This window comes from Amblyomma maculatum, chromosome 8 (assembly GCF_055883805.1).
Source record: "Amblyomma maculatum isolate TAMU_Amacu chromosome 8, ASM5588380v1, whole genome shotgun sequence".
Taxonomy (NCBI): domain Eukaryota; kingdom Metazoa; phylum Arthropoda; class Arachnida; order Ixodida; family Ixodidae; genus Amblyomma; species Amblyomma maculatum.
The window spans coordinates 65,590,362-65,616,871 of NC_139351.1; the positions used below are offsets into that span (position 1 = coordinate 65,590,362).

Sequence of the window (26,510 nt, forward strand, 5' to 3'; positions counted from 1 at the left end):
ACAAAACACCATGCTCAGGTTTCTGGTCAGGTAGCCTGAGCCATGTCTCGAATTTCATCATATAAGTATTTGACACTGTTCAATAAAGTATGTCGTGTTTCAGATGAATTGCATTCTCTCCGAGCAGTAAGTTGGGCAGAAAGGAACGAATTTGTTGTAAAATATCCTCTCCTTAGTTTGTTTTGCTTTTTAAAATGAACATGAAATATGCCCTTATTATAATATATAAAAAAAAAAACAACATCATGCACCTGTAAAACTGTGAACCACTTTTAATCAACATAGTGATAGATGACAGGTTTAGGCTCAATGGCGGACTCCAGTGTCAGGTGTGATGGGCTGCTGCTTAATGTACGATTTCTCGAAGAGCACACACAAGGACAAGGTGCTGAAGACAACCACCCTTAGTTCGAGAGTGCCATCTTGACCTATTATACAGCTTACATGACCAATGATGTGCTCTTGATCTGTCACACTTGAAAGTCCATGGACGACCCCAGTAGATCACCTTGCATTCTTGTGACAAACAAACACTCGTGCATCCTACACCACCAGGCGATATGAAATGTAACGTCCAGCAGTCTCACTAGGCCTGATGATCTTGACAACCTGGAAAACAAAGAGAAGCATCCGCAATGTGAATGAATGAAAATTGAGAAATTTCTGCTTTTATCCCAATTAGTGTAAGCTTTAAATGTTCAAACAATGTGCATGTTGGAGCGGTCACTCTTCGGCTTGCTACAACTGCGGTTAAAACCATACATTCCCTCACAACGAAGTGGATCCAACTATTGCTGATCCACACATGCTGCACGTGAATGCGGATATAATTAAAAATCTCGTTTTGTCAAGCTTCAAAGTTGGCCACTTGGGCTCATTTGTTAGAGACTGAAAAACTGTCAGTGATCTCCGTATTTTGCTTTAGTAAGTCATTATTGTGCTTTGGATGGGTTCCTACTAGAGAAACGTCTTGAGAAATTGTGTCACTGCCAAACTTTAAAAAGGTGTAAACTGCTTTTCTAAAACATGAGGCTAATGATGCTAGTACACTGTCCATGTGACTCAAAATTACTAGTGTCCACAGGCATTGCAGTCATTCAAGGTGGATTTAACTTTTGATATATGCGACAGTAAGATATACACAGGAACCTCAAACAGGAAGGTGCTCACAAATTGTTATGGTATAGCGTGTTTTTATTTTGCAACGGAACAGCTAGTATGTTCTATAGTTTCATCAAGTACCCACAAAATAAGTTTATTTCCTCCCTGGAATATCTAAAACTGTCTTTATGTACAAGCCTGCATTTACTGTTGCCCTTAATGTTGCCCTCAATTACTCCATTATGTCTTTTAAGCCTACAAGTAGATTGAATAAATAAAATAATCTAAATAAATCCAAATAAAGTAAACAATACTAAAACAAAATTGTACTTTGACTCAGAACTCCGGGTTCACTACACTGCATGCATATACAATAAAGCTAACTTATATTGAAGAAGGCCAGCACTTGTTGAAAGCAAAAAAAAAAAAAGGGGGGGGGGGGGAGTTTTTTGAAATTATTATTAATGGGATAGATCAACGGTAAATCAGTAGCGATAATCATTGTCCAAACAAATAAAAGCCGATTACAAAGTCGAAGAAAAAACAATGACATGCCGCCTGCGGGATCCAAACCCACGACATACGCACGTCGCATATTCTGCTCTGCCAATAGAGCTATGGTCGGTGCCCGACCTTCTACTTTGGAATGCATTCGTGTTCTGTATGGGCTAACCTTGAAAGCAAATGCCAGTGTGATACAGCCCTGAACAAAACTTTAGGGAGGGGGGAGAGGGGTCATACCTGTCCTCTCTTGAGACCAAAGTATCGTGCCACAGGGTCACCTGCCTGGATCCTCATCAGATGGTTCTCTTTCAGTTTGCTGTGTTGCGACAGCAGTCAAGGAGAAACCCAGCACTGGCATTTCGTGAGATATGCAAATCATACTTTTCGAAAAAGTTTGAAAAGAGTCTACTCTTTTCAAACCTGTGCATATAAATAAATGATTTAGTGGCCAAACGAAAAGAAAAAAAGGTACAGCTGGAGAAAGTGGAAAAAATTATCGACAGTATTTCAGTCACAGAGTCACTTAAAAAAGCAAAAACCTTCAATATTTCCTAAGCATATGGGACCCATCATCCCCTGGAGATCAGCAGTCATCAGGCTCAGTGTATGGAGAAAAATCCGAGCTGGAAGAGGCATTGTTGTTAGAGTCAAGAGAGGAGACACTGCTAATAACCTAATATCAGCATCACTGAAGATAGCCATCAACATTCCTGGCCTGAGGGTGCCAATAAAGATAAAAAATGTCTTTCGCATACCTCCACAGTGACTGAAAGCATGTCCCTGTCAATTATGTGGTACGCTGCAGATCAAAATATGTTGTCTTTTTCTGCGCAAGACGGTATCATAAGCAACTTTCCTAATGTTTCTTTGTGTCCTAGATGTTGGCAGCAACCTTCTATTAACTACATTAAATTGCAAGATGATGCACCTTTTATCACTTCAGCGTCACATCTGGTACAACCTTTGCTTCACCCTTACAGTATTGGCAATGAAAGCAAAGACATAAAAACGCTAACTGGGCAAAACTCCAAAGACATAAAAACGCTAACTGGGCAAAACTCCCTACCCCTCCTTGTGTGCAAGGTTTCAAAGTGTTTTTATTTAGTACTGATATTACATTCAGTAAGTGCTACCCTGCGACATTAAAGAAAAGAAGTGCTACAAACACAAAGAACGAATAAAATTAAAGAGCACTGCAGAATCTGCATTGGACTAATCCGAAAGCACGCATGCTGCTGTTGGTTGCTTCTGGTTGCTTCTGGTTGCTTCTAGTTGCTTAATTCACTTCTTGCTTGCCCATTTTAGTCTTTGGTACTTTCAAATTGTGCGCCAATTTCTTCCTATGCCCTTTTTCGGCTCTACTTCCGGTTGCGTGAGGTCACATCCTTGACGTCATATCCACTACTGCCCCCCTTTCTCTCTTTCCGCTTTCACTCCAGTTATCCTCCCTTCTCTTACAGAGCTGTTCAGGTGTCCACAAAGCAAGTGTGGCAGATACTGCGCCTTTCCTTTCCTGTGAAATAATTATTGTAATTAATTACCTAATAACTTATTGGCCTAATCATTTTTTCCGACACAACATTATGTCACCCTCTATCGATTGACACCACTCATTAACCTCTACCACTTCTCAATTACTCACAACTACAGCGGACACAATTTTGCGGACACATTCTGCGGACATGGTCTGTGGACACGATTTGCACAGGGCCTGCGGTCTGCCGGCAGAAATCTGTGAACATAGCGAAGTAATGCTTTCGCATTAATAAAACAGAGCAATGTGGCTGTCAGAAATGAGTGCTGGTTGAAAATTAAAAGGAGAGTTGTCTTCTCCTTCATTAAGAAAACTAATTTTAATTGTGAACAGTAATGGGAAGGAATATGATTTCGCATTTTTTTTTCTTTGGCAACAGCGCTGGCAATAAGAACAAAACCTTGGGTTTGCTCTACAGTATAGGCAGAGCACATCATGCTAGCATCTAGTGAGCTCTACAATATGGATGAGTGTCCTCACTTCCATCAGGCAGCTGAAAATGCAGGACGTCACCTGCAGCTGCATCAGACAATCATAATTATCATCATCAACCTGACTATACCCAATGCAGGGCGAAGGCCTCTCCCATATTCCTCCAATTAACCCGGTCCTGTGCTAACTGCATCCCACTTGACCCCTGTGAACTTCTTAGCACCATCCGCCCACCTAACTCTCTGCCGCCCCCTGCTATGCTTTCCTTCCGTTGGAATCCAGTTTGTTACCTTAAGTGACCATCGGTTATCCTCTCTTCACATTAAATGTCCTGTCGATGCCCATTTTTTCTTGATTTTCACTAGAATGTCAGTAACTTGAGTTATTTCTCTGATCCACTCTGCACGCTTCCTATCTCTTAAAGTTACCCCTGCCATTTTTCGTTCCATAGCCCTCTGCGTTGTCCTCCACATTTCAGCCCCATAGGTGAGTACAGGTAAGATGCAACTGTTGTATACTTTCCTCTTGAGCGATACCAGTAAGCTGCTAGTCATAATCTGTGAGTGCTTGCCAAATGTGCTCCATCCCAATCTTATTCTCCCTGTTATTTCTCTTTTATGGTCCGGATCTGCGGTTACTACCTGTTCTAAGCGGACATATTCGTCTACTACTTCCAGTGCTTCGCTGCCTAACGTAAACTGCTGTGCCTTCCTGAGGCTGTTGAACATTACCTTAGTCTTCTGCCTATTGATTTTCAAGCCTACCTTTCTACTTTTCCTGTCTAGGTCATCAATCACTCTTTGCAGTTCATCGCCAGGGTTACTTAGCAAGGCAATGCCATCAGCAAATCGCAGATTACTGAGGTATTCTCCATCTATCCTTATCCTAACAGCTCCAATTTTGATGCATAATAATTACGGCAATGAGACCTTCTTCACATACCCGCAAAAAGAGGCACAGTCAGTGCCACAAGCAAAGTGTTCAAGAAAGAGCACATGACTACAATGATGTCCTTTCATTATTAACACCAAGTAATGCAAGAACTAATATAAGGTGCAAGGTGTAGAAGGTATGATTTCGCAGTAGTGCTGAGTGTAATCAATATTGGTTATCATTTGCAAAGCTTGCTGTAATGATTCTATCACAACTGTTGAAGTGGCAGGAAAAGGCACAATAATGCTCATCGCAGGTTCCTTTGAAATAAAGAACAAAAAGAAACCCCACACCCCATAGAATTTCTTGGCAAGAACTATCTGATCTCTTCCCAAGCAGAAGCTTTAGCTGGACCATTAGAGCGGGCCTTGGCCTTATCTCGACGGTGACCGCAGCTCTTCAAAGTGAAATGCTGCAATCAGAACTGCAATCAAGACCGGGTGCTTTGTGGAGAAATGCCGCAGCAAAAGCATGATCAATTCTTTTCCTGTCCTAATGAGCACAAAAAGCAAAGATGTCGGGCTCCCTGCATTGAAGCCTTCGTAGAAGTGCTTGATGGTGGCTGCACTAAAAGATGCCGTTCAGCTTAAGCCCCTCTATAAACTAAATGTAGCGCCAACTTGTGAAGATTGCCGCCAGCCTCCTCTCCGGCGCTCTTCTTCGGCGTTTGACCCTCCCATTGGCTGAGCGGAGTCACGTGTTGGTGCGCGCTTTCCACCGGTGCAAAACGAAGCGGCGCATGCGCCAATCTAGGCGGTCGTGACCGGCGCCTGCGCCGGAGAGCGCGCGCTAGTCGTGAATTGCGTAGGTGGAGCCATGGTCAAAATACGAGAGGAGGAGCAGCGGCGCCGGAGGAGGAGAGAGGAGATGGCGCTACTTTTAGTTTATTGAGGGGCTTTAGTTCAGCTCGCTCAGGGTAGGTCGTTCCCTGCCCATCAGATGCTGAACCTAGTGTGTGGCAATCTACCAACTGAATGAAATATAAGTTAACTTTAGACCTGGCATTGTCAGTAACACCGCTTTGCACATAAATCACGGCAGCACTGCTCCACAGCTTCGACGGTTACATTATGTGTGGTTCCTGTGTGCCTCATTTTTACATGGCTCCAAAATTCCAGCTATTGATATCGTACATAACTGTTGCACCAATACGAAAATAAGCATTGCAGTTCCAGAACTGCTAAGTGTCTGGTTTCTGAAAGGCGAGTGAATGCTGGGCCCATAGACCAGCATCACAACTGGTGACAAGGCCCAAGAACCAATTTTACTTGAACCCATTACTTGCTTCTGCTGCTAGTCCAATGAGCATCGCTCATCCAAATTCCCAGTCTTGCAAACTCAAACAACAGCCTTGCACTTCATGAAAAAGGTGCTGCTACCTTCATTGAAACTGTGCACGTGGCGTTAACGACCAACTCCTTCAAGGCTTCAAGGACAATTTAAATGCTCTCTTCTTATGTTAACTTTTGAACATGCTTACCTGCCAACAGGTGAAAGTGGCAGCCTAGTTAGAAGATAGAAGCTCCAGAGAAGGTTCCTGATGGATATCCCATAAGAACAACAACAACGAAAAAGGATACTATCGTGCAAGCAGTTCAGCCTTCTCTTCGGGCGTGAGAACCACATGTTCCGGAACAAGCTGCAAGCCAGAGAAGAAATTATTAGACACAATGCAGTGACTAGCACGAGAAAGCAGCAGCAGAGATACTTTCAAGAGCCGAGGCAAATCCCTGCTCAATCTTGACAGATGGCGACTTTGTGTGACAAATATGGAAAGGGCCAGGGCTGGGCAAGATACTTCGAAAAAGTATCTTCGATACCGATACTCGATACCCTGAAAAATTGTATTTCGGATGCCGATACAAGATACAGGATTGAAATCGAATTTCGATACAGATACTCGGTACTGTATCGTCAATACCTCGATACATCACTGAAATCCTAACATTATAATAAAGGCGGTAATACAATTAGCGGCTTTAGAAAATTTTACTGTGCTTTTTTCTGGAATCTTTAGAGCATTCCTATAGCGTAGTTTTTCTGAAAGGATTTAATGAATATGCCAGCACGGAGTTATTGTTTGGGCAGCTGTCCTTGTCAGAATTTCACATTGAATTGAAGCCATGGTTACAGTTAAGTGATTGCTTCCACTAGCAGCCTAGCGAAATATTTCTTTAAACTAATGCTCATCATGCGAACCGACCTGTGAGCATTATATATACATACAAATACAAAGGCGCAGCCTGCATGCGTTTAGACAACTGAGCAGTTATATTGCCATTAGTGTTATAACAAACTATTGAAGCTCTGGATATTGTTAAAAGCTAGAAGGAAAACAAAATAAAATGGCTGAACGTCATTTAGTCTGGAAAGAGTGCCATGTGGGAGTGATAAAAGCGACGCAAATGAGAAAAGCCTCTCTGCATACGCACACGAGCACACTGCAGTGTTGTATTAGATTAAGATGCCTTTTATCATCGTGTAAGAGCGAACCATAACCGCATTGACTCAAACATTCCGGAGGCAGTTAGAAAACTCGAGGTTCACTAGCGTCGCTGGAGAGCTACAGCTGGTTGTAGATAAAAGAAGTATCTTTTTTTTTATTCAGAAAATGGCTAATATGGTGTCAATCAATTCGCATATTTTAAAAATTGAAGTTTTCATTTCTTTTTTAAGATGGAGATATTACAAGGTTTACTCAATGTTTGCTCAAATGTTTGTCGCAAAACATTGTTTGACAACGCATAATTTGTTATTCGAACTGTGCTGGAAAATTGCATTCATAGCTTTCATGTCGTGCATTTCATAAAATTTTGGACGCAACAGTTTTCCCAGAAAAAAAGTCTAGTAGAAGCCTGTTTCCTGTACAGTTACAAAGGATGGATTTGATTCCCATCACACGCCGTAGCTACAAGAACGTGGTTAGCCGACTGCATCGTGGTGGACTGAGTCCTTAGAAGCTTGTGTTCTTGCCGCCAAGCAGAGCCGGCACCAGAGCCCAGGGGTTTTCGGTTGTGAGTAAGTTCCTGCTTACGACAGCACACTGAGGGCACTGCTTGACGATAATCAAGCGCCGCAGAGACAGGGGGGCGGATGGCAAAGGGTGTAGGGGGGAGAGCGGGTACAGTAGTGCGCGAGATACCTACTGCGTGTTCGCATTGAGTTTCCGGTTTGTTCAAATATCCCTATGTGTCTGTTAAAGGCTTAGCAGCTTCGTGGTATGCACTCGGTGCTCAAAAGTAAAGCACCTCGTGAGCATCTACTTACCACTGCCTGCTTCAGTTTTAAAGAAAGGAAATCTGGAAATGTGGTTGACGCTGAGGGGCCGGGGTATTTGTAGGGAACTCCGACGGTACTACAAGCCGAGCTGTCTCAGGGCCTGTACTACTGTCTGAGCGAGTGCTGACAACCCAAAGCCTCACAGCGGTTTCAATATTTGAAGTTTTCTTTAGTATTGAGTGTCTTCAAAATACACGATACTTTAAAAATGTATTTTCGACGCCGATATTTTCATTTTCAGCACATGATACCTAATACCGATACATGTATCTTCGGTACTGCTCATGACTGAAAAGGGCAGTAGTAAGCCACACCAAAATAATAAAGACATGGGTATACAAAAGTGAAATCGTAGTCTTATTTTTTCATTCATTAGAAAACTGCAAGTTTTTTTGTTTTTTTTTTTATAGTAACGAATTGGTTCTACTAAAGACTGTTTGGCAGTGACAACATATTCACTGCGGAATGATCACATCATGGCATGCGAGCAGTCTAAGACCCTTCAGAGCAAGAAGCGTAATGGTGTAATCATATAATTATAAGGCCAACATCGGAGGCAAATTAACAACTCACTCTCTTACACACGCGTGCGCACGCTCTATCTCTCTCTCTCTCTCACACACACACTTAAGTCACTAGGCTTGCAAGCTGAGGAAGAAAAAAAAAAAGCAAAGTTGGCTAGTAAGAGAACTGTTTAAAAGGTAATCTTTCTAACCCAGAAATTACGTACCTTTTTGCTTGTTTTCTGTATCATCGAATGTCGGGAGCTAGTGACGAACTTAAAAACCATTACCGCTTATTACAGCCATTGCAATTACGGTTCCATATGAGTAAGGTGAGTTTACGAAGAAAAGGATGTTTATGCCCTAGTTGGTACTAGAGGACCCACCAGGGCTTCATTCATAAAGAACGCCCTTTCATAAAGAATAAAGAACAACAGCCATCAGTGTGTTTTTTTTTAGTGTCTACTGCTCGGTTCCTGCTACTGTGGCTTTGCGTGATTTGGCCACTATAAACAACAATAGCCTGTGTGGCATCAGAAAGCTTAGTAGATTTCAGGAATAAGGGCAGAACTAAAGGGATTATATTTCTCTGCTTTGCAAAACAATGCTCCTGGATAAACAAATTCTTTACAGTATAACTGCTCCTTTCAATCATTTCTATTTATTGATAACCACGACTTTATTTGCCACTTCAGTCGAAGCTTGCTATAATGAAACTGGCTATAATAAGCATATCAACAAAAAGTGACTGCCATTCTCCCAGGTGGTCGAAATTTCCGGAGTCCCCCACTACGGCGTCTCTCATAGCCTGAGTCGCTTTGGGACGTTAAACCCCACAAACCAAACCAAACCAAACCAAACCAAAGCCGTTCCCACACAAGCTCATATATTTGATTTCACACTTCTATGACGCAAAAATGAATGGACCCTCAACAAACCCCACTGGCAATTTCAAGCCACAAACTGCAGTTCCTTTTGTTTTCCAACCTCCTCACAACCTTCTAACTTTCACACAGACGAATGCGACAGTGGCTTGCTTTTCTAGTCTTGCCTCATACAATGCTTAGTTTGTGTTCTTGCAGCATGATCTTATGTGAAGGCCAAATCCGGCGCCTTTCCTCTATTCACATTTTACATGTTCCCTAGAGTTTTCTGGTCTATGCATATCTTGTCTTGCTCGTTATGTCACTGAAGAGAGTTCTATTAGCAAATCTATGTGTTCAGCAATAAAGAAGGAATTAAAATTTATGGCTGAATAAATTTTTACGCACACCCCGTTAAATTGCCTCGTTTTCGCAGTGTAAACAGAGTTAATTAATCATTTAAACAATTTCACTTCAAAATTTGCATCTATTCATGCAACCTCTTCCTCTGACAATTGCATTAACCTCCTTATATGGCCTTTCAGTAAGAACTTTTCATTTCTGAAGCAACAAGAGAGAGCATACTGCCGAGCAAAAGTGATGCATCACAAGCAGGATTCTGAACAAAATCGCTTGTCAATGATTGAAATCTTGTTACCACATTGCACAATATGAAACAATGCAAAGGTTACAGGGTCCCATCCATCCATAGCCCTGTATAGCGGACTCGACAGCACCGGGTACGCAAGGTCACCCTTACTCGATCCGCTTGAACTCATTTCTAGCGAGTAAGTATAGCAGTGGCGCCTAGTGTCGAGATTTCCACTTATTGTGCAAGCTTCCTGTTCATGTCTAATTCCCCTGCCTTTTACTATAGAGAGCTTCACATATTTTTTCGTTGGTGAGAGCTAGAAAGCATTCAATTTCACTGTCGCTCCTATCCATGCCGGGAGCTTTTTAATCTGAAAGTTCCCTATGATTTGACTCTCATTCAACGGCACCTACATGCTTCGAGACAAGAGGGCCAAGTAAGTTAACTCGGCTCACTCCGCTGCTTACTTTACTCGACCCGACTGCATATGCATGACCTCAACAACTGGTTTTTTTACGCGACAGGCAAACTCAACCCGACTCTGTTGAGTCCATGTATACAGGGTTCATGCCACCAATTACTAGCCGCCTGCTCTTAAAGAGAAGCGCCAGCTTTGCTTGAAGTGAATGTTAAGTAGAACTTCACTACTGCAAAATGTAGCAAGATTACTCTGAAGCATGTACAGTGGTCACCTTGGATGCTCTGTAGGGTCTTGAGCATGACTTAAGAAATATGTGCAGTTCCGGAATGTACTACATGATTTGCAGCAGGAAATATTTGCCACCTCACTCCCTAATGCTAATGCTTTTATACATAACTTCCATTCTATGTCAATTATCTAAAACATACACAAGAAATTTGAATTTGCACAAAACCATAGACTTTTTGGCTCATAGGTCTCTCGCAGTGAAGGCTTGATGTGTTCCCCCCCCCCCCCCTCCACTCCCCCTTTCCTGCACAATTTTCTTCCAATAAGCACTAGGATGAACAAACTTAATTTACTCTTAGCTGTAACACTACAGACCAATGTCCAGTAACTTTTCTTTGGCATAGTAGCGAACCAAGAAAAAAATCTAAAGCACAATGTTGCCCATTACAAAATCCACAGCACGAAAAAAGACAAACAAACAAAAAGGTTTCAGACCTCAAGGCCTCAGCTAAAGCATTGCTCTTTTTATCTCCCTCAGGAATTACCATCACTGGCATGACCCAAGTAGCCAGCATGACTACAAGTTGCACACACCTCGTGCTCTGTGATGTTGATGAGCAGCTCTGACTCCAAGAAGTGCTCCAGGATGTACTTGGGTGCCATGTCTCCCAGGGCCTGCACGTGGAGACAAAAAAATTGATCCAATGAATGCTCAGCCTCTTTTATTACCACTAGTTTCGGGCTGCACTGGCTATGCAATTACCAAGTTCACACAACAACACACAAAGACAGAAGCTAGGTTCACAAAACTCTTGTACCAATTATAAGCCAAGAAATAATGAGTTTCTCTGCTAAGGGCCACTGACCTGCTTTTAAATAAAAGCCCCACATAACCAGGGCTATCACAGAAGTTCCCATGAACCATGGCTGAACAACATTATGACTGATGGATCAGGTACCAAACAAGGAAAGCATGAGCCAAGTGACAGCTGTAAAGAAATATTGTGAATCTCGCTGCGGGTCCCCTATCATGAAAATAACTACTCTTTTTCCTTTCAAGAATGAATTTAGATACTCGCTAAGGTTAGTTCATTTGCTCACAACAAAGTTAAAAACTTGACAACTTCTGCAGCCTCAGATTTACAGTGCTACTAGCGATATTAAGATATTTTCTTTACTCTCATATTTGTCGCAACAATAAATGCAATATCCAGAAGTGCAGAGTGGTTAAATTTGGGTCGATTATTGAAGGATAGAGGAACAATTATTTTGTGTATCAAAGTTAAACAGGATACACGCAATGGCACAAATTAAGGCTAAACAATCTGTGTTCTTAAGCAGGAAAAACAAAGGAGCAAACATTCATTCTGTTGTTTCACCAGACCTTTGGTTAACATACATGGAAGAGGTTCCAATCAATAACCTCAATATCCTTAGCTGATCTAATATACACTGCACTGTGACAGATGATAAGTTATGCAGTGTTCCAAGAAAACAATAAATGTGCACCTCTACTGGAATGTATCGTCTTGACCACTTGCACAGCATGAAAGTGATTGTCCATCACTTTATGTAGCCTCTCATATGCACACTATTTTTTATACAAAGGTATCAGGACAACCAACTTTGATTTGTTGGGAGAGTGCAAGCAGTTTTAACTACTGTTCAAAAGGCTGCAGTTACACGATATGTCTTCTGAAACTTGGTTTACCGTCTGGATTATGCGACCATGCTAAGTGCTGTTGATTTATAAATAATGTCTTCCGTTGAACTCGTATTTCAGGAAGAGTTCCATGCTTAGAGTATGACACAATTGAATAGTACACACAGCCAAGACAAACCAGTGTAGGCACGTCTGGATTCACAGTTTAGCCATTGCTTCCCAGGTGCCGCTTAGCTGGATCACACCAATTCAGTGAGTGGGTGTTCTAGACTAGAACTTATACTAGCCAGGACAGGACAACAACCTTTCACATTATTTGAGAACATGTGGCAGTGGGAAATGCTGCTGACTTGGCCGAAGCGGCGCATCCACTGACCACTTCAACCACAGCCCCCAACCTCAGCTGCCCAGAAATAGTGTTGAGATCTCAATAGCAGTTAGCACTGTCGTGTACCATTGCTAACTGCTGTTTGATTAAACTGACAGTAAAACTGAACTGCGGTCCAAAATGGCTGTGTAGCAGTGGTATTAATGTCATGCCTGCAGGAAATGTATTTCAAAAAGTGCTGAACTTCTGTTTACAGGACCTTTGAAGGTGCATATTACACGTTTAGTAATATACCGAAATTTGACTTCAAATGTGCTAGAAACACTGATGACTACGTCTTGAGGAATAAAAGTCCTGGAAAGCTGTCTTGCAGTGCTGTACACAAGCGGGCAAAACATGTGCATCATTTGGCCAAAATGAATGATCTGCACCTGCTTGGCTGACGGCGTCATTCCGGTCTGGACGACGATGATGGCTCTCGTGATGTTCTCTTCCTGCATACGCTGGCAGTAGGTCTTGATCGTCTTAATGCCGATCTTTGGTTCGTCAGGGAAGAAGACGAACATCTGGTCTGCGATGGAAAGCCAAAATGCATCACAAGAGAACACTGGGGCTCGCAACAAACGCAAACAATTGGATGTCGAGGTCATGTAGTTGTTAACATAACCGACATGCTTGAAATTCTTGCGTCATCTAGTTCATAAAGAGCTAGAAGAGGCCTGGTAGCATGACAAAATTGTCTAAAGCATCCATGCGTCGGTGAAGTAAACCACACACTTACAGCCTACTGCACACGAAGATGACTGATTCTGCCTTCGGAGGTGATGCGCCTACTGTCAAAGGCAAGACACTTTCGGAAGACGCGAAGGAAGAACACCCAAACGAGGAACGGGAGAACTAAAGTTCAGTGCAAATTTCTGACGACCACTCAGTAAAGCGAGTTTCACTGACCTGTAGGATCATCGTTGTGGGCAACGAGCACAATCAGATCATTCCTCGCCGGTCTCCTTTCGCTGAAATCAACGAAGCGATCGCGAAACGTTAATAGGACGAACGCCAGCAAAGTCGTGAAGACATCGTTACCTTGGCTTGTCGCCGAACTGCTGCTTAAACTGGTCCAGGGTCTGGTCCAACTCATCCTGCGTGACTAGGTAGCCTCTGTCGTGGCACAGCTGAAGACAATTGGCAAGAAAAAGAGCGAAAATGAGCAAAGCTCGCAGGCGAAATCATGCTTTCAATGGAGGCTGCCATTTTGAAATCAGTGGAATGAGTGCCGGCAACAGCGAAACAGGCGCTGATCACCAAACGTTACGGGTGAATACCTGCATGATAGTTTTCCGAATCCTCCACAGCTTGTAGGTCTCGGCTTCGTCATCCATAGCTCACGTTAAACAAACGACTACTGCAAAACAAACTCTCACACACAAGTGCACATGCAACCGCAAACACAGTATGTATTACTTGTAGACAGATGAAGTAATGAAGTTGTCCCACTAGACATACTCTACAATCCTAAACTCCTAAACTGTGAAGTAGTGCTAGAGATAGCTAGAGTCCCTAATGCGGTGGTAGCATATGGGGTTATAATGATCAATTTATAAAAAAAAAATATTCAACATTAATACTTTTTAATTTATTTTTATTACGAAAAAGTTATGAATTGCATAACGAATTACTAACTGACACCACGTGCCTTCGTAGCCTTTGGACTTTTGAGCATCGGCATCGTGGCCGGCATCGGACATCAACTTTGGTTTCTGTTTGCATGTCTGATCAACTGCTGAAAGTTTCCTGCAAGTAGCAAGAATGAGTTTCTTAGGAAAGGTAAGTGGCGAAAATGTATGGAAAGTTTTTAAACACGGTCGCGCCTGCTCCATTTGCTGTTTCAAATTGAATAATACTCTTTCCGTGCAGGCAATCAGACTATGTCTGGGCCACATAGCACGACGGCATCACCACTCACGCCGGTCACTGCATTCCAGTCGGCCCCTGTGCCTTCCACTCGTGCCAATCGTGATCGAGCAGACGGGGCGCGGGGAGCGTGCTTACGACATATACAGCAGGCTGCTCAAGGAACGGATCGTGTGCGTTATGGGCCCGGTGAGTGGATCGCCTCCCCTCGCGAGGTTTTTGCTCGATCCCAGCGATTTCACCTAGGTCTTCTGCGGTCTTGCCATATCAGCAGAGGAACACGATCAAAGAACAACCGCAAGACAATAGTATTTATCCGTTGCTACGTTTGTTCATCGCCCTTAGTTGGTGCGTGTGTGTGTGAGCTGGGTCGGTACCATTTTCATGTTGGAAGCAATTTTGGCTCAGCCAGTCAGGTGAACTTGGAGGCGCACTTGCGCATTTCCTAGCACCAGCTATTCCAATTAATATGCAGGGGTAGTCCAAACTTTCACATATTGAAACGACAAAGTCTGCACCATCTGCAACCTTTGTAGCATGCTACATGCTTCTTCGTTCACTGCTTATTCTTACATTCAACAAATAAGTGACACCATGTCTCGGTTGTACTAAGCCCATACCTTATGTAATACCCCTCACCAGGGGAATTTAAAGTGCTAATAATAAACATATAAACAAATTTGTTACTAACATATCTGTGGTCCTACATACTCATCAAGGTTGGACGCAACTTTAGATTAGGCACAACATAGATGGAAGCTCTGGGTTAGATGGCTCATTCGAGCTTGTCTACAGTCGGATGCAATTATAAATGAAACAATGAATCCTCCTCAAAGGAGACCCTCCAGCCATGATGTCATGGTCAACTGCTTTGCACCTGCTATGACCCCCAGCAGGTGCATGCTAGCTAGTGCAAGGCGGTTGACAGATATGTCATGATAGTGCGTTGACGTCATAGGCTGGAGGACCACTTTGAAGAACATTCACTGCTTCGTTTTTGAGTTGTATCCAACTATAATAAACTCACCTCTGCATGCACAAGCTTAATGATTCATCACAGTCTTGACATAGTGAATACAATTTAGAACAGTTTAGCAGTTGCCGGAAGGCTATAAATTTGAGGCAAAATCACCGATTATGGCAGAGGTAAAAGAGTAACTGTGCACACATCGAGGTATGGCATGGTCTGTAGATTTTTAATGTGCTGGAGCTTAGTCCGGATGTGAAAGTTGTTGCAGTGGAAGGCTCCAGATAAATCTCGACCACATGGCACTCTTTTGACATGTACTGGCGTTGCACAGCATTTAATCCTGCATCCTCAGACTTGGCACCCGGGTGCTAAAACCACTAGACCAGCACTGCACATCGTTATAACATTGAGGATGAAGCATTTACGTGGATTGCTTGCCACATGCTCTCGCATTGGTAGATTGCCTGCATTTGTAAAGATGTCTTTTTTTCCGGATTCTGCTGAAACATGTAGTTCATAGGTACTTGTGGGTTAATAATAGCAGTTTATGCTGTTGATAAAGTGGTGATTGCTCTTACTATTATATGTTAATTTTGAAAGCACATTTTTGGCCTGACAGATCACGGATGAGATGTCCAGCTTGGTTGTAGCACAGCTGTTGTTCCTGCAGTCGGAGAGCAATAAGAAGCCAGTCCACATGTACATCAACAGCCCAGGTGTGCTTCTCTTGACATCTACGCGATTAAATAACTGTGCTAGACTTAAATGGAGCGCATAATTTTTTATCTGTGTGAGTGTTTGAGAAAGCTGAGGTCAAAATGCCCACACTGTATTTAAGCAGGATCTGGCACATAGCTGCAGCGACTCCCACTGGATGCACAGCTTTCTGCACTGCGTGGGCACCGAGGCTTGGTCATTGCTCTTTGCTCGGCTTCACTTACTTAGTGAACGTGATCACTTTAACATTGGAATATATTTTTATTCCCTGTTGCTATGCTCACTGCAAAAATAGATACTGGTGCTCAACATGAGCAAGCTTTAATCTTCTTTCTGCACCTTCCTATGTCAATAGTTGCAAGTAGCATGTTGTGCTAATTTTCATTAGCACTGCTTGACTGTATGCTATATATGTGCCCTTGCATCTGGCATGTATCATAGTTTCCTTAGTAAAGATGACAACAGATAGAAAGACAAACACAAGCTCTGTTTTAACATAATGTCCAACCAATTCGGGCAACAAGCCACTTTTCTTAAGCGTCTTGTTTCTTCCTGTCCGGGCTCATGTTCGATCTTTTCTAGCACTATCTATGCTATCTCAGTCTCATTGTTTCTCACTCATACCATCACAGGTGGATCAGTGACAGCAGGTCTGGGCATCTTCGACACCATGCAGTACATCATGCCGCCCATCTCCACCTGGTGCATTGGCCAGGCGTGCAGTATGGCTAGCCTACTGCTGTGTGCTGGTACACCGGGCATGCGACAGTCCCTGCCCAACTCACGCATCATGGTCCACCAGCCGTCTGGCCAAGCAGTTGTGAGTGGCATCTAAAGTTGTAGCACTTGGGCCACCATATTTTAGGGGAGGATCTGGAAGTACTTGAGGCCCTCGAAGATATTTTAAGGCCCACAGTGAAGCTCTGTCCTTGAAAGAAGCCTCACGCAATATCTCAGCTTAGTCATGGGGCCCTGAAGGAGCCCAGTCTGTTCGGGGTAATCTGCCTAGGTGGGGTAGGCCTCAGTCAAGGAAGTAATTACTCATTAGCATCCTTTTGAGCACAGCTATGCTCTTACAGGGGAGAGTTCACAGAAACTGCACTGAAACTTCAGTGTGGGGGGAAAGAATGCTTGAAATGCAAAGTTCCTGACAGACGTACAGCTTTACTTTGTAGCCATATGGCCTTGATTGGGTGGATGCTTACGAGTAATTACTCCCCTAACCTAAAATATCCACGAACACCTAATCCAGTCTAACACGTGTATTTGATCGTGTCATTTAAGATAACTATATATCTTGCAGCAATTTTTATGATGCTGTAGTATTGATGTGGTGATGCAGTGCAAATGCCCCTTTGTGGTGACGACCAAAGAAATCTAATTTGTAGTGTACAGTGCTGTGCGGCACTTCCCATTGGCTGTTTCAGTGAAATTGACACCGCACTATGACGACACTATGAGCTGGTATAAGAAGGATCGGCATGCGACACCATGCCGTTTGCTGTGTTGTATGAGCAGTTTGCCGGCACACTCAGGGCATTGGTGTCAGATTTTTGCCGTAGAAATATATCTTAATCTTCCAAGCTTTGTTACATGAATGTGTGCATGCTTATGAGCTAGAAAAGATAATAAGTATGGCTGCGCAAGTCTTCTGGTGTCAGCAGTACTAAGAGAGCATTAGGACAGGGCATTTGGATGCTTTGCAGTGGAAGACTTGCGCAACCACGATAGCCCAGTTCTGATTAAACACCCAGACTCAGTTTCTGAAGTGATTGTTTGCATGGATCTGTATATAATACGAAGAGCTATTTGTTTACGACCATGGCTGTGCACGTGCGGTTGATGGAAGTGTGAAGAATTTTCTGCAGTAATGGCAGGTACCTTATTAAGGTTTACATAAAAGATGGTTTGTCGTCTGTCATGGAGGAAGGAAACAACTAAGGAGAGGTCCTTGCCATTCCCAATGCATTGGAGAAAGTGTGGCGGAAGTGACAACAAAATTTAGGGTTAGCCAAGTCGGGCCATTAGCAATGGCATCGCTGTTGTTATGAAAACTCGGGCCACTAGTAACAGCTTTGCTAAGGGCCCCAGCTACGTGAGCCTCGCGGAGAAAGAAAATGCGGAGGGTAAAGGAGGAGAAGAGACGTTGCAGCGTCCGGTCGCGGCGCGGCCTCACCGGCTTCAAAAAAGTGACATCAGGGCCTCTCCCAAGTTCTTTCCTTCCTCCATGTCGTCTGTAGAGAGACGGAAATGGAGGTGATATAACGATTTACTTAATCTCCATTTCTTCAGAATTTTTTCTGTATTTTGTTATTTCCCCATACCTTCACTGTGATTGCAGACATGCAGTCAGATAGATGGATGGTAAGAACAGAGTAGAATCATATGCGAAAATCGCATCATACTAGTGGCCTTACAGTCATCACGTGCCTTCTACCCACTGCTTACGAACAAACAGAGAGTGCAAAGTGTGCATTCTCCAAAAATATAGCTTATGTGGAAGGCTCATTTTGTTCTCACTTTCTTCTTGTGTGCGCAATTAAAATTCTGTATTCATATTTAAAGTACCCTATGGTCACTTAAATATATGCGCATGAAAAAATACAAAATGGGGCAGCTTAATGAAATGCTTCCAGTTTGTTTTCTGCGCAAGGCATGCATGACAGTTGCGAAGTCTCGCTAACTGCAAAAATTCCCAGGAATTCTCACATTTATTTTGCTGATTTTAAGTTCTCTTCGAAGCGTGTGTCCACTACTCTGCATCCATGCCTGTCATTTTCGCACATGGACGGCGATCTTTTTTAATTGTCTCTAGTTTAGTCCTTTCACATCATCACGAAATGAAAGGCTTACTGATACAAGGCCACCACCATTAAGTCATGAAACAAAAAGCATAAAATCCACTCGTTCTGAAACTATATTTTTGCCTAGGAAGTAAAAGTACTGAAGAGCCTTACGTTGGGGCTTTGGTTATACACATGAAAAAGAAAGACTGCCCAGAGTTGCCTTTGAAAAACAAAGGCATGTAACCTGAAGGTGACCAAGTTTACACATTGTGCCATCTAGACCACTATTTCTCAGACGGCATGCCATCTGCAAATACAAAAATTATGAGGGACTTTAGCGATAAAGTAGTGAACGGCGAAAGCATTGTCTACACAACGTCTGGAAACATCTAAGTTTATATCATTAATTAGTTTCATTAATTAGGCATTAATTATTCAGTAGCTGATCTCATTAATGACACATTAACTAAACTAATTAGTCATTAAGTATTAATTGATTATTGATTGGCATATGGCCATATAAGGCACGCATTCGCGAATACTGTGGTGGTGCTACGTGTTTGGTCGAGACCTCCATGACATCATCCCGTCTCGACCACTCAGAGCCGCCGCAAAAGTGGTACACATTTTGTCCACCACAATGATGAAGCAATAAAGGCTTTCGCCTTAAAATCAAGGAATGTAATATACATTGGGAGATCATTTCTCAAAACCCACATTAACATAGCGAGACATCTCTACGATGAGGCACTTTATGTAAATGAGCTTTCAAGTGTAAAAGAGCTTTGGGTGAGGCTTCTGAGTTTCTGTTGTGATATTTCCCTTGCATTAGACATTGCCCCCACTTTTTATGTTTTTTCTGCAACGATAATAGACTTTCAATGACAGATTTTTCAACAGGAATGAATGCTTTGCGATTCTCAAGTCAAAACATTCAAATCTTTAAACTTTAAACTTGACTGTGGTGCAGAATTCTTGCCGACTCCATTACAAATCTGGCATCAGCCGTATGTATAGTACATACAGGAAATATGTCAAATATAGCGGTGCAGTGTTATAGGAATATTCATACCTAAGGTCTCTCAAACGCTATAAATGCATCTCTTTAGCAGTCTGCTGACCCTTGTAAACCTTGTGGAGTTTTTTGCTGTCAGGTCTCTGTCAAATTACCTGATCTTTCAACGTTCAGTAACTTTTTTCGCATCACTAGGATTTTTCTCGCCCTGAATGACTTCATTATTTGTGCGTGGCCAGTTTGTCCCCTCAAGGTCTATTCACACTTGCGAGTCGCGAAGGGCGCGCAACCGATGTTCACACTTGCGAATGCGGCCTGTGGGTTGCTTTCCACACACATAGAGTAAAGCTAACTTACGTTCACACTAGCTAAGCCGCTAATTAATTTAACAGCTTGCAACTAGCAGGCGCAAAGCTGGAAAACCTAGCAGTGTTCGAACGGCCTGTGACTGTCGCTTTTCGACCAGTGCAACCATTCGCGCCCGTCACTTTTCGACTAAAACGGTCGCGCGACCTCAGCAAGTCACAAATATGAGCGGGCCTTCAGACCTAAAATATGTCCCATTTATGGACAGCACTCTTTAGTGATTTGTTGTGCTTCATGTTTTTATGAAAATGTGCATGGTTTCTACATCTAGTAGCTGTATTTGCCCTGAATGTCTCTTTTGTACACCTCTGTCTTTTTTCCTTACTGATGCGAGTCTTGGGCATTATGGCTGTTTTGTTTGGCGTAGGGCCAGGCAACCGACATCCAGATTCACGCTGAGGAGATCATCAAGCTGAAGCGAACTATCAACACTATCTATGCTAAGCACACCAAGCAACCTCTCGAAGTTATAGGTGAGCTGTGCAAGCAATTGCTGTATGTTGTATATACGTAGAATGTTTTTAGAATACTTGCTAGTTGTTTAAGAGTACAAAAATTCAGTGAATGGTATGTATTGCATGTTAATTTTCCCAGTAATCTATTCCTGATGCCCCACCCTGATGTGCAATTTTTTTTTTTTTTCGTTGTTGCAGCCATGGACATAAAACCTGACATCCTTCTGCTGAATTCTTTCATTATGTACCATACTTAGTAAACTGTTTCACGACCAGTTAGCAAACAAATTAACGATTTGTTTACCTAAGAAGTATTGCTAAGTGGGCCTCTTTGAACTACATCACTGCTTACTTCTTAACTTCATTGGATCTGTCAACATTTTTTTCATTTACATTTCACCATCCTTTTCTTACATTCCCTTTCATGCCCTTGGCCAATGAACATCACCTAAAACCTTATGCACTCACAGGACGATTAGTATTGCGTAACCCAAGGATCCCGCGACAGCCATGGAGTTTTTAGCCGCAGTGTATTGAGGCAAAAAATGTTAGTGTGACATGCATTATATCTATAGATACTCATAGAGCACTCTTTTTAGGTTCACGCTACTAACCACAACAGCACAAAACCTGGCAACGGGTACTCAACTGGTGTTGCTGTAGGATGAGATGGACTTGTACTAATATATACGCTCTTCAAGACAAACTTGAAGGATCAGAAAATTGAATTGTCTTATCACAAATTCATCTTAAGAAGTGCATCTAAAAAAGAAAAGTTATGGGAACTTGCTACGAGTTTCCGAATAAAGTTACATGAAAACAATGAGTAAAGTAACCTTCAAGAGAGAGAAGAGTTGCAAATGAAGCATTTATTGCCGAGTGTATGAAGTTAGCTGAAAATTGGGAGCATCAAACCAGCTCATGTTACACTACTTGAAAACAGCGTAGTCTAGTTTTCTTTCTTCACTGTCTCATCTTCCTCACTGTGTCCCACAGCAGCTGCGCTTATTCCTCCTGATTTTTACTTTTTATTCTGCCCCCAAAAGCTTCGAAGGTGTCTAGGAAGGCTGCCTTATGACTCTCTCTCTCTCTCTCTCATCTATCGTCTTCAGCATAGTTGTCACCCATTCCAATAGCAGGTCCCCCAGGTGCCTTTCCGTACATCGCATTTAGCCGATGTCTGCTCACTTCTGTGTCTCAATATGTGTTGTGACATTATGTCAGTTGAAAATGCACCATCGGATGTTTAGGTCTAAAGCCAACAAGCGGATGCACTTTGCACGTACGCATTTGTCAGTCTTGTGGGAGGCAGCATGCAGTATATGACACACATGCTGTGCCGATATCTTATTAGCAAGTGAGTGCCCTTCCCCCGCAAGAAAGAGCGCTCTTGCAAGACAGTTTTATCGTGACCCTCCACGATGGCAAGTGGAAGCCGTCATGTCGAGGTGCTCTTTCATGCGCAGAAGCACGTTACATCTTTTTTTTCTTGATAATTCTGTGAGGGCGCCCCGCAAATGCTATTGTGAGAGGTCACTGTGGTTCGCATTTGGCTCAAAAATTACCCTATCCAAAGGACACGTAAAAGAGTTTCTCTTTAGCAGATTTTGTTTACTTGAATTTGCTTTCACCATGGGTTTAAGGTTTAAGGAAGCTTCTGAAGACGGCTGGGTGGGTGGAGCCATCTGCATGTTCAATACGGGTGGGCAAATGCTAGTAGTGACATTCAAGTTAGTGACATTCTAGTGGAAATCAAGAAGAAGAAATGGGCATGGGCGGGACATGTAGTGAGAAGAGAGGATAACCGATGTTCGCTTAGGGCAACAAACTGGATTCCAAGGAAAGGAAAGCGTAGCAGGGGGCGGCAGAAAATTAGGTGGGCAGATGAGGCTAAGAAGTTCGCAGGGGTCAAGTGAATGCAGCTAGCACAGAACCGGGTTAATTGCAGAAATATGGGAGAGGCCTTCATCCTGCAGTGGGTATATTCAGGCTGATGATGATGATGATGAAATGCTAGTAGTTGGGCGATGCACGTACTGGGCCCGAAGGGCACCCCCCAATGCCACACCCTTTTCGCAATTATGCTCATTCTAATGCTAACACATCAACAGTTTTACACATTTGCTGCAGTGCAAGGTACCTTGCTTGAATTTGGTCTAAATTCTCGCTTCTGCCTTTTTAAGGCTACCTTGTTTTTTTCTCTCATAAGTTTTTTTTTTTTCTTCGAAAAGTTTGCCACTTATGCCTCGTGGCAAACTTTTCATAAGATTTCACACTTTATATATTATGCAGAAACAGTGCAGTAGACTGCACAATAATAATTGGTTCACAGGAAGGGAAAGGTGCAGTATCTGTCACACTTGTTTCTGTGGACACCTGAACCGCGCTGTAAGGGAAGGGAGTAAGGTGGAAGTGAAAGTGGAAAGAGAGAAAGGGTTGTCATTGTGGAGGGCTATGGAGTGATTTCGACCACTTGGGGATCTTTAACCTACGTTGACATGGCATAAAACACGGACGCCTCTTCGTTTCGCCTCCATCTAAACGCAGCCGGCGGAGGTCGGGATCGAACCTGGGAACTCCGGACAGTAGTTGGGCGCCTTACCACTGCACCACTGCGGCGGAGCATAGATTGCACAAGGGAATGGTTTTAATGCCGGAGCAACTTACAAATGGTCAGCTGTAATGGATTCCCTACACTACAAGAGCTTTCCCGAGCAAGAACCACAGATTCATCGCTAATTCTTTGTTCTTGTCATCTGTATTGCTCAGTTTGTGGGCTTTCCTTGCTGTTCACGCATGAAAATAATTTTATTCACCTAGTCTTCGATTTTACCTTGTTTAGGCATCAGTTACCTTCTGTGGTAGCACACATGAAGATCTGTACAGTTGAATCCCGCTATAACGAAATTCACGGTGCACGAAAAAAAATTCGTTCTCGCGGAACTTCGTTATCGCAAAAATTTGACGTGAAACGCAGAAAGAATTGCCCAAGCAGCAGCAAAGGCGTTTAATGCCACAAATCTGTAAGCTTGGTTTGCTTACGCTTCACGGCGAGCAACGCCGTCACGCGATTTTCGCACTCGGTCAGCAAACCCATTGCAACATCGTCGTCTCGGACAGCAACGAAATTCCTGATGACATCAAAAGCGTCCATCACCTGTACGGCGGTTGCCGCAGCCGGCGCTTCCTGTACGTCGTCGTCTTCTTCATCGGAAGAGTCCTTATCATTCCGGGCAGCTTTTATGATCTGCTCATCACTCACATCTTCGTGAACAACAACACAAGCGTCAGCGCCGATGTATTCGTCGAGCTCGAGATTAGGCGGCACGGTTCCTATTTCTCCCAGCGTTTTCCAGGCGGCCGCGATCCCCGGAGCCGGTGACGCCTCTTCGTCGTCGTCTGTAACGCCTGGTGTTAGGCCAGCAGAGTGTACGGGTCGACCTTCGGCAAATCCGGCGTGCCTGAAACAGTTCACAATTACTGAGCGCCCCAGTGTGCTCCAGGCAGCAGACATAATCTGCAGTGCCACGTACAAGTCCACCTTCGTGTCTCGGCCGGTTTCAGTGTTAAAAAGCAGCCGCTGAATTAACCTCCCGCGGTAAGCGCGCTTCAGGCTAAGAATCACGCCCTGATCGAGAGGCTGTAAGACAGACGTGCAATTGGGAGGGAAAAACCTCAGCTCCGTGTTAGTGAGCTTGACTTCGTCGGAGTGATGCGCTGAACAATTGTCCAAAAGCAAGCAAACTTTACGGCCCTGCCGCTTCATGTCGCGGTCGAATGCCATCATCCACTCGGTGAAAATAGCGCGGGTCATCCATGACTTGTTGTTCGCCTTGTACTGCACAGGTAGGCTACGAGTTCCCTTAAAACAGCGCGGCTTGGCACTTTTGCCTATGACTAACGGCGGACGCTTGTCCGAGCCATCCATGTTTGTGCAAAGCAGCACTGTGATGCGTTTTTTGCTGTGTTTGCCGCCGTGACAGCGCTGCCCCTTGAAGTCGAGCGTCCTAGCCGGCAACATCTCGTAGAATAGCCCGGTCTCGTCGGCGTTGTAAATGTCTGCAGGCGCGAAGTTGCTTAAAATTCCGGCCATGTTACTCGCCTTCCAAGCAGCTGCTCCGTCCACGTCTGCTGACATTGACTCGCCGCACAACACTTTTCCAACGATGTTATGGCGGGCCTTGAAACGGTTTAGCCAGCCAATGCTGGCTTTAAAATCATCAATGCCAAGTAGGCATGCATAGTTCAAGGCTTTCTGCTGGACGATGCTTCCGGACAGGGGGACGTTGCTGGCTCGTGCTTCCACAAACCACGCATGCACTGCTTTGTCCAACTCTTCATGGAGGGGCCGCGTCACCTTGTTGTGCTTCGAGGATGTGCCTGAAGCAAGTGCCATTCTCACGCTGTCCTTATTGCCTAGAATCGTTGACACCGAACTTGCAGGAATTCCGAAGTCTTCAGCAATTGCCGCTTTCTTCCTTCCGCTTTCTGCTTGGGCGATTATTTGAGCTTTTTGCTCAAGGGAAAGAGTTTTGCGTTTTTTCACTTGCGTTGCCATCGTGTCCTGCGGATGAAAACTCGTCGTTGTCGAAGAGAAAGGCAGCGAGTGAACAACGCGACCACGACACAAAGCCAAAATGGCGGAACTGCAATCACGTGATTTCATGCTTAATGTGGCTTTGGATTTGACTTGGACTTCTCGCCAATAAAACTAGTTTCGGTTTCGATTTTGAACGCGAAAATTTTGTTGAAGCGGAAACGCTCTGCAAAAATGGTTCGTTGTGCAGAGAAATTTAGGCCATTAATTCTTATAGGATACTCGCGGGGAATAAAAAATTATTCGTTGTCGCGGAAATTTCGTTGTGGCGGTATTCGTTGTGGCGGGATTCAACTGTATTGCATAAAAATCAGCTACCAAGATGGGTGTTGTTCTGAAGTGACCAGAAAACCTTCTTGTCGATCCTTTTGTTTCTACTTCAAAGAAGAAAGGATTTTTGTTACCAGTCTTCTGAATTCGAGTAGTGAGAATCGTGGATTTATTTACTGAGCATGGGCAAGTGAGCATAAATTTCAAACTTTGGTGGGGGAACAGCATTAATATTTTCTTTTGTTTGATGATGGAAATACATTACAATGAATTAAGAACATGAACTTTTCCACCTTTTGCCCATTTTCAAGTAGGGGCACTTGTATTTGTCCATTTATCCCTTTCCCCTCTGTGATGCACGCCTCTCCTCTCTTGATTCACAGAGAGTGCCATGGAGAGGGACCGGTTCATGAGCGCCATCCAGGCCAAAGAGTTTGGCCTCATTGATGCTGTCCTCGAGCACCCGCCAACGTTGGATGCACCGTCCGAGACAAGCTAGTCCATGTCATGCTGGCCAGAGAGGCTTATGTATATTTGCAGCGGCATGTTTAATTTGTTGAATACATTTACAAAAATGGACTATGCTTACTAGAGCCTCACCGCACTTGGAGGAGTCGCGAGGGAGACGAGCGGGTTGTTTTTGTACATGAATGCAATGAAGTTCTTGTTTGCCTTTATGCCTGCCTTGAAGTCCCCTACTATTAACGTTTCTAAAGAATAGAGACCTTCGAATACCTTTAACTAGAGACTGCGAAAACATGGCCAGCGTCACAGGTTGCACGTCCTCTCACAATATTACTTCCCGGTGGCATATTATGCATCGGCCAACGCAAACCGAATGCAACCCATTTCTGCCATGCACTTCTCTTCCACTTTGCACATTGCGCTTTCTTCTTCATACTTCTCACCCTCCAGCTACACGCAGTTCATCCACCTTTCATTCTTGCCACAACCTTCTTAATCTTCTGTTTCACGGTAGTCATTCTTCAGCTCTTTCTTGTAGCACCTTTCTTAGGTTGTGCATTCTGAGCCTTATTAAAAC

General features: G+C 43.6%; 2 protein-coding genes across 2 annotated transcripts; one reads left to right on the forward strand and one right to left on the reverse strand.

Annotated features, from left to right (window-relative positions):
• Nucleotides 1-254: 254 nt before the first annotated feature.
• On the reverse strand, nucleotides 255-13,868 carry Polr2E (DNA-directed RNA polymerases I, II, and III subunit Rpb5). Its single transcript, XM_084576384.1, has 8 exons — nucleotides 13,704-13,868; nucleotides 13,465-13,553; nucleotides 13,333-13,394; nucleotides 12,813-12,952; nucleotides 10,985-11,065; nucleotides 6,085-6,143; nucleotides 1,843-1,921; nucleotides 255-609 (listed from the first exon to the last, which is right to left on the reverse strand). The coding sequence occupies exons 1-8, from the start codon at nucleotides 13,758-13,760 to the stop codon at nucleotides 544-546; spliced, it is 633 nt and encodes a 210-aa protein (XP_084432510.1). The 5' UTR covers nucleotides 13,761-13,868; the 3' UTR covers nucleotides 255-543.
• A 205-nt stretch (nucleotides 13,869-14,073) lies between these two features.
• ClpP (Caseinolytic protease proteolytic subunit) lies at nucleotides 14,074-26,145 on the forward strand. The gene is made up of 6 exons (XM_084576382.1): nucleotides 14,074-14,205; nucleotides 14,296-14,481; nucleotides 15,882-15,978; nucleotides 16,612-16,799; nucleotides 20,514-20,619; nucleotides 25,852-26,145. Exons 1-6 carry the CDS (start codon nucleotides 14,188-14,190, stop codon nucleotides 25,965-25,967), a joined length of 711 nt encoding a protein of 236 aa, XP_084432508.1. The 5' UTR covers nucleotides 14,074-14,187; the 3' UTR covers nucleotides 25,968-26,145.
• Nucleotides 26,146-26,510: the final 365 nt, after the last annotated feature.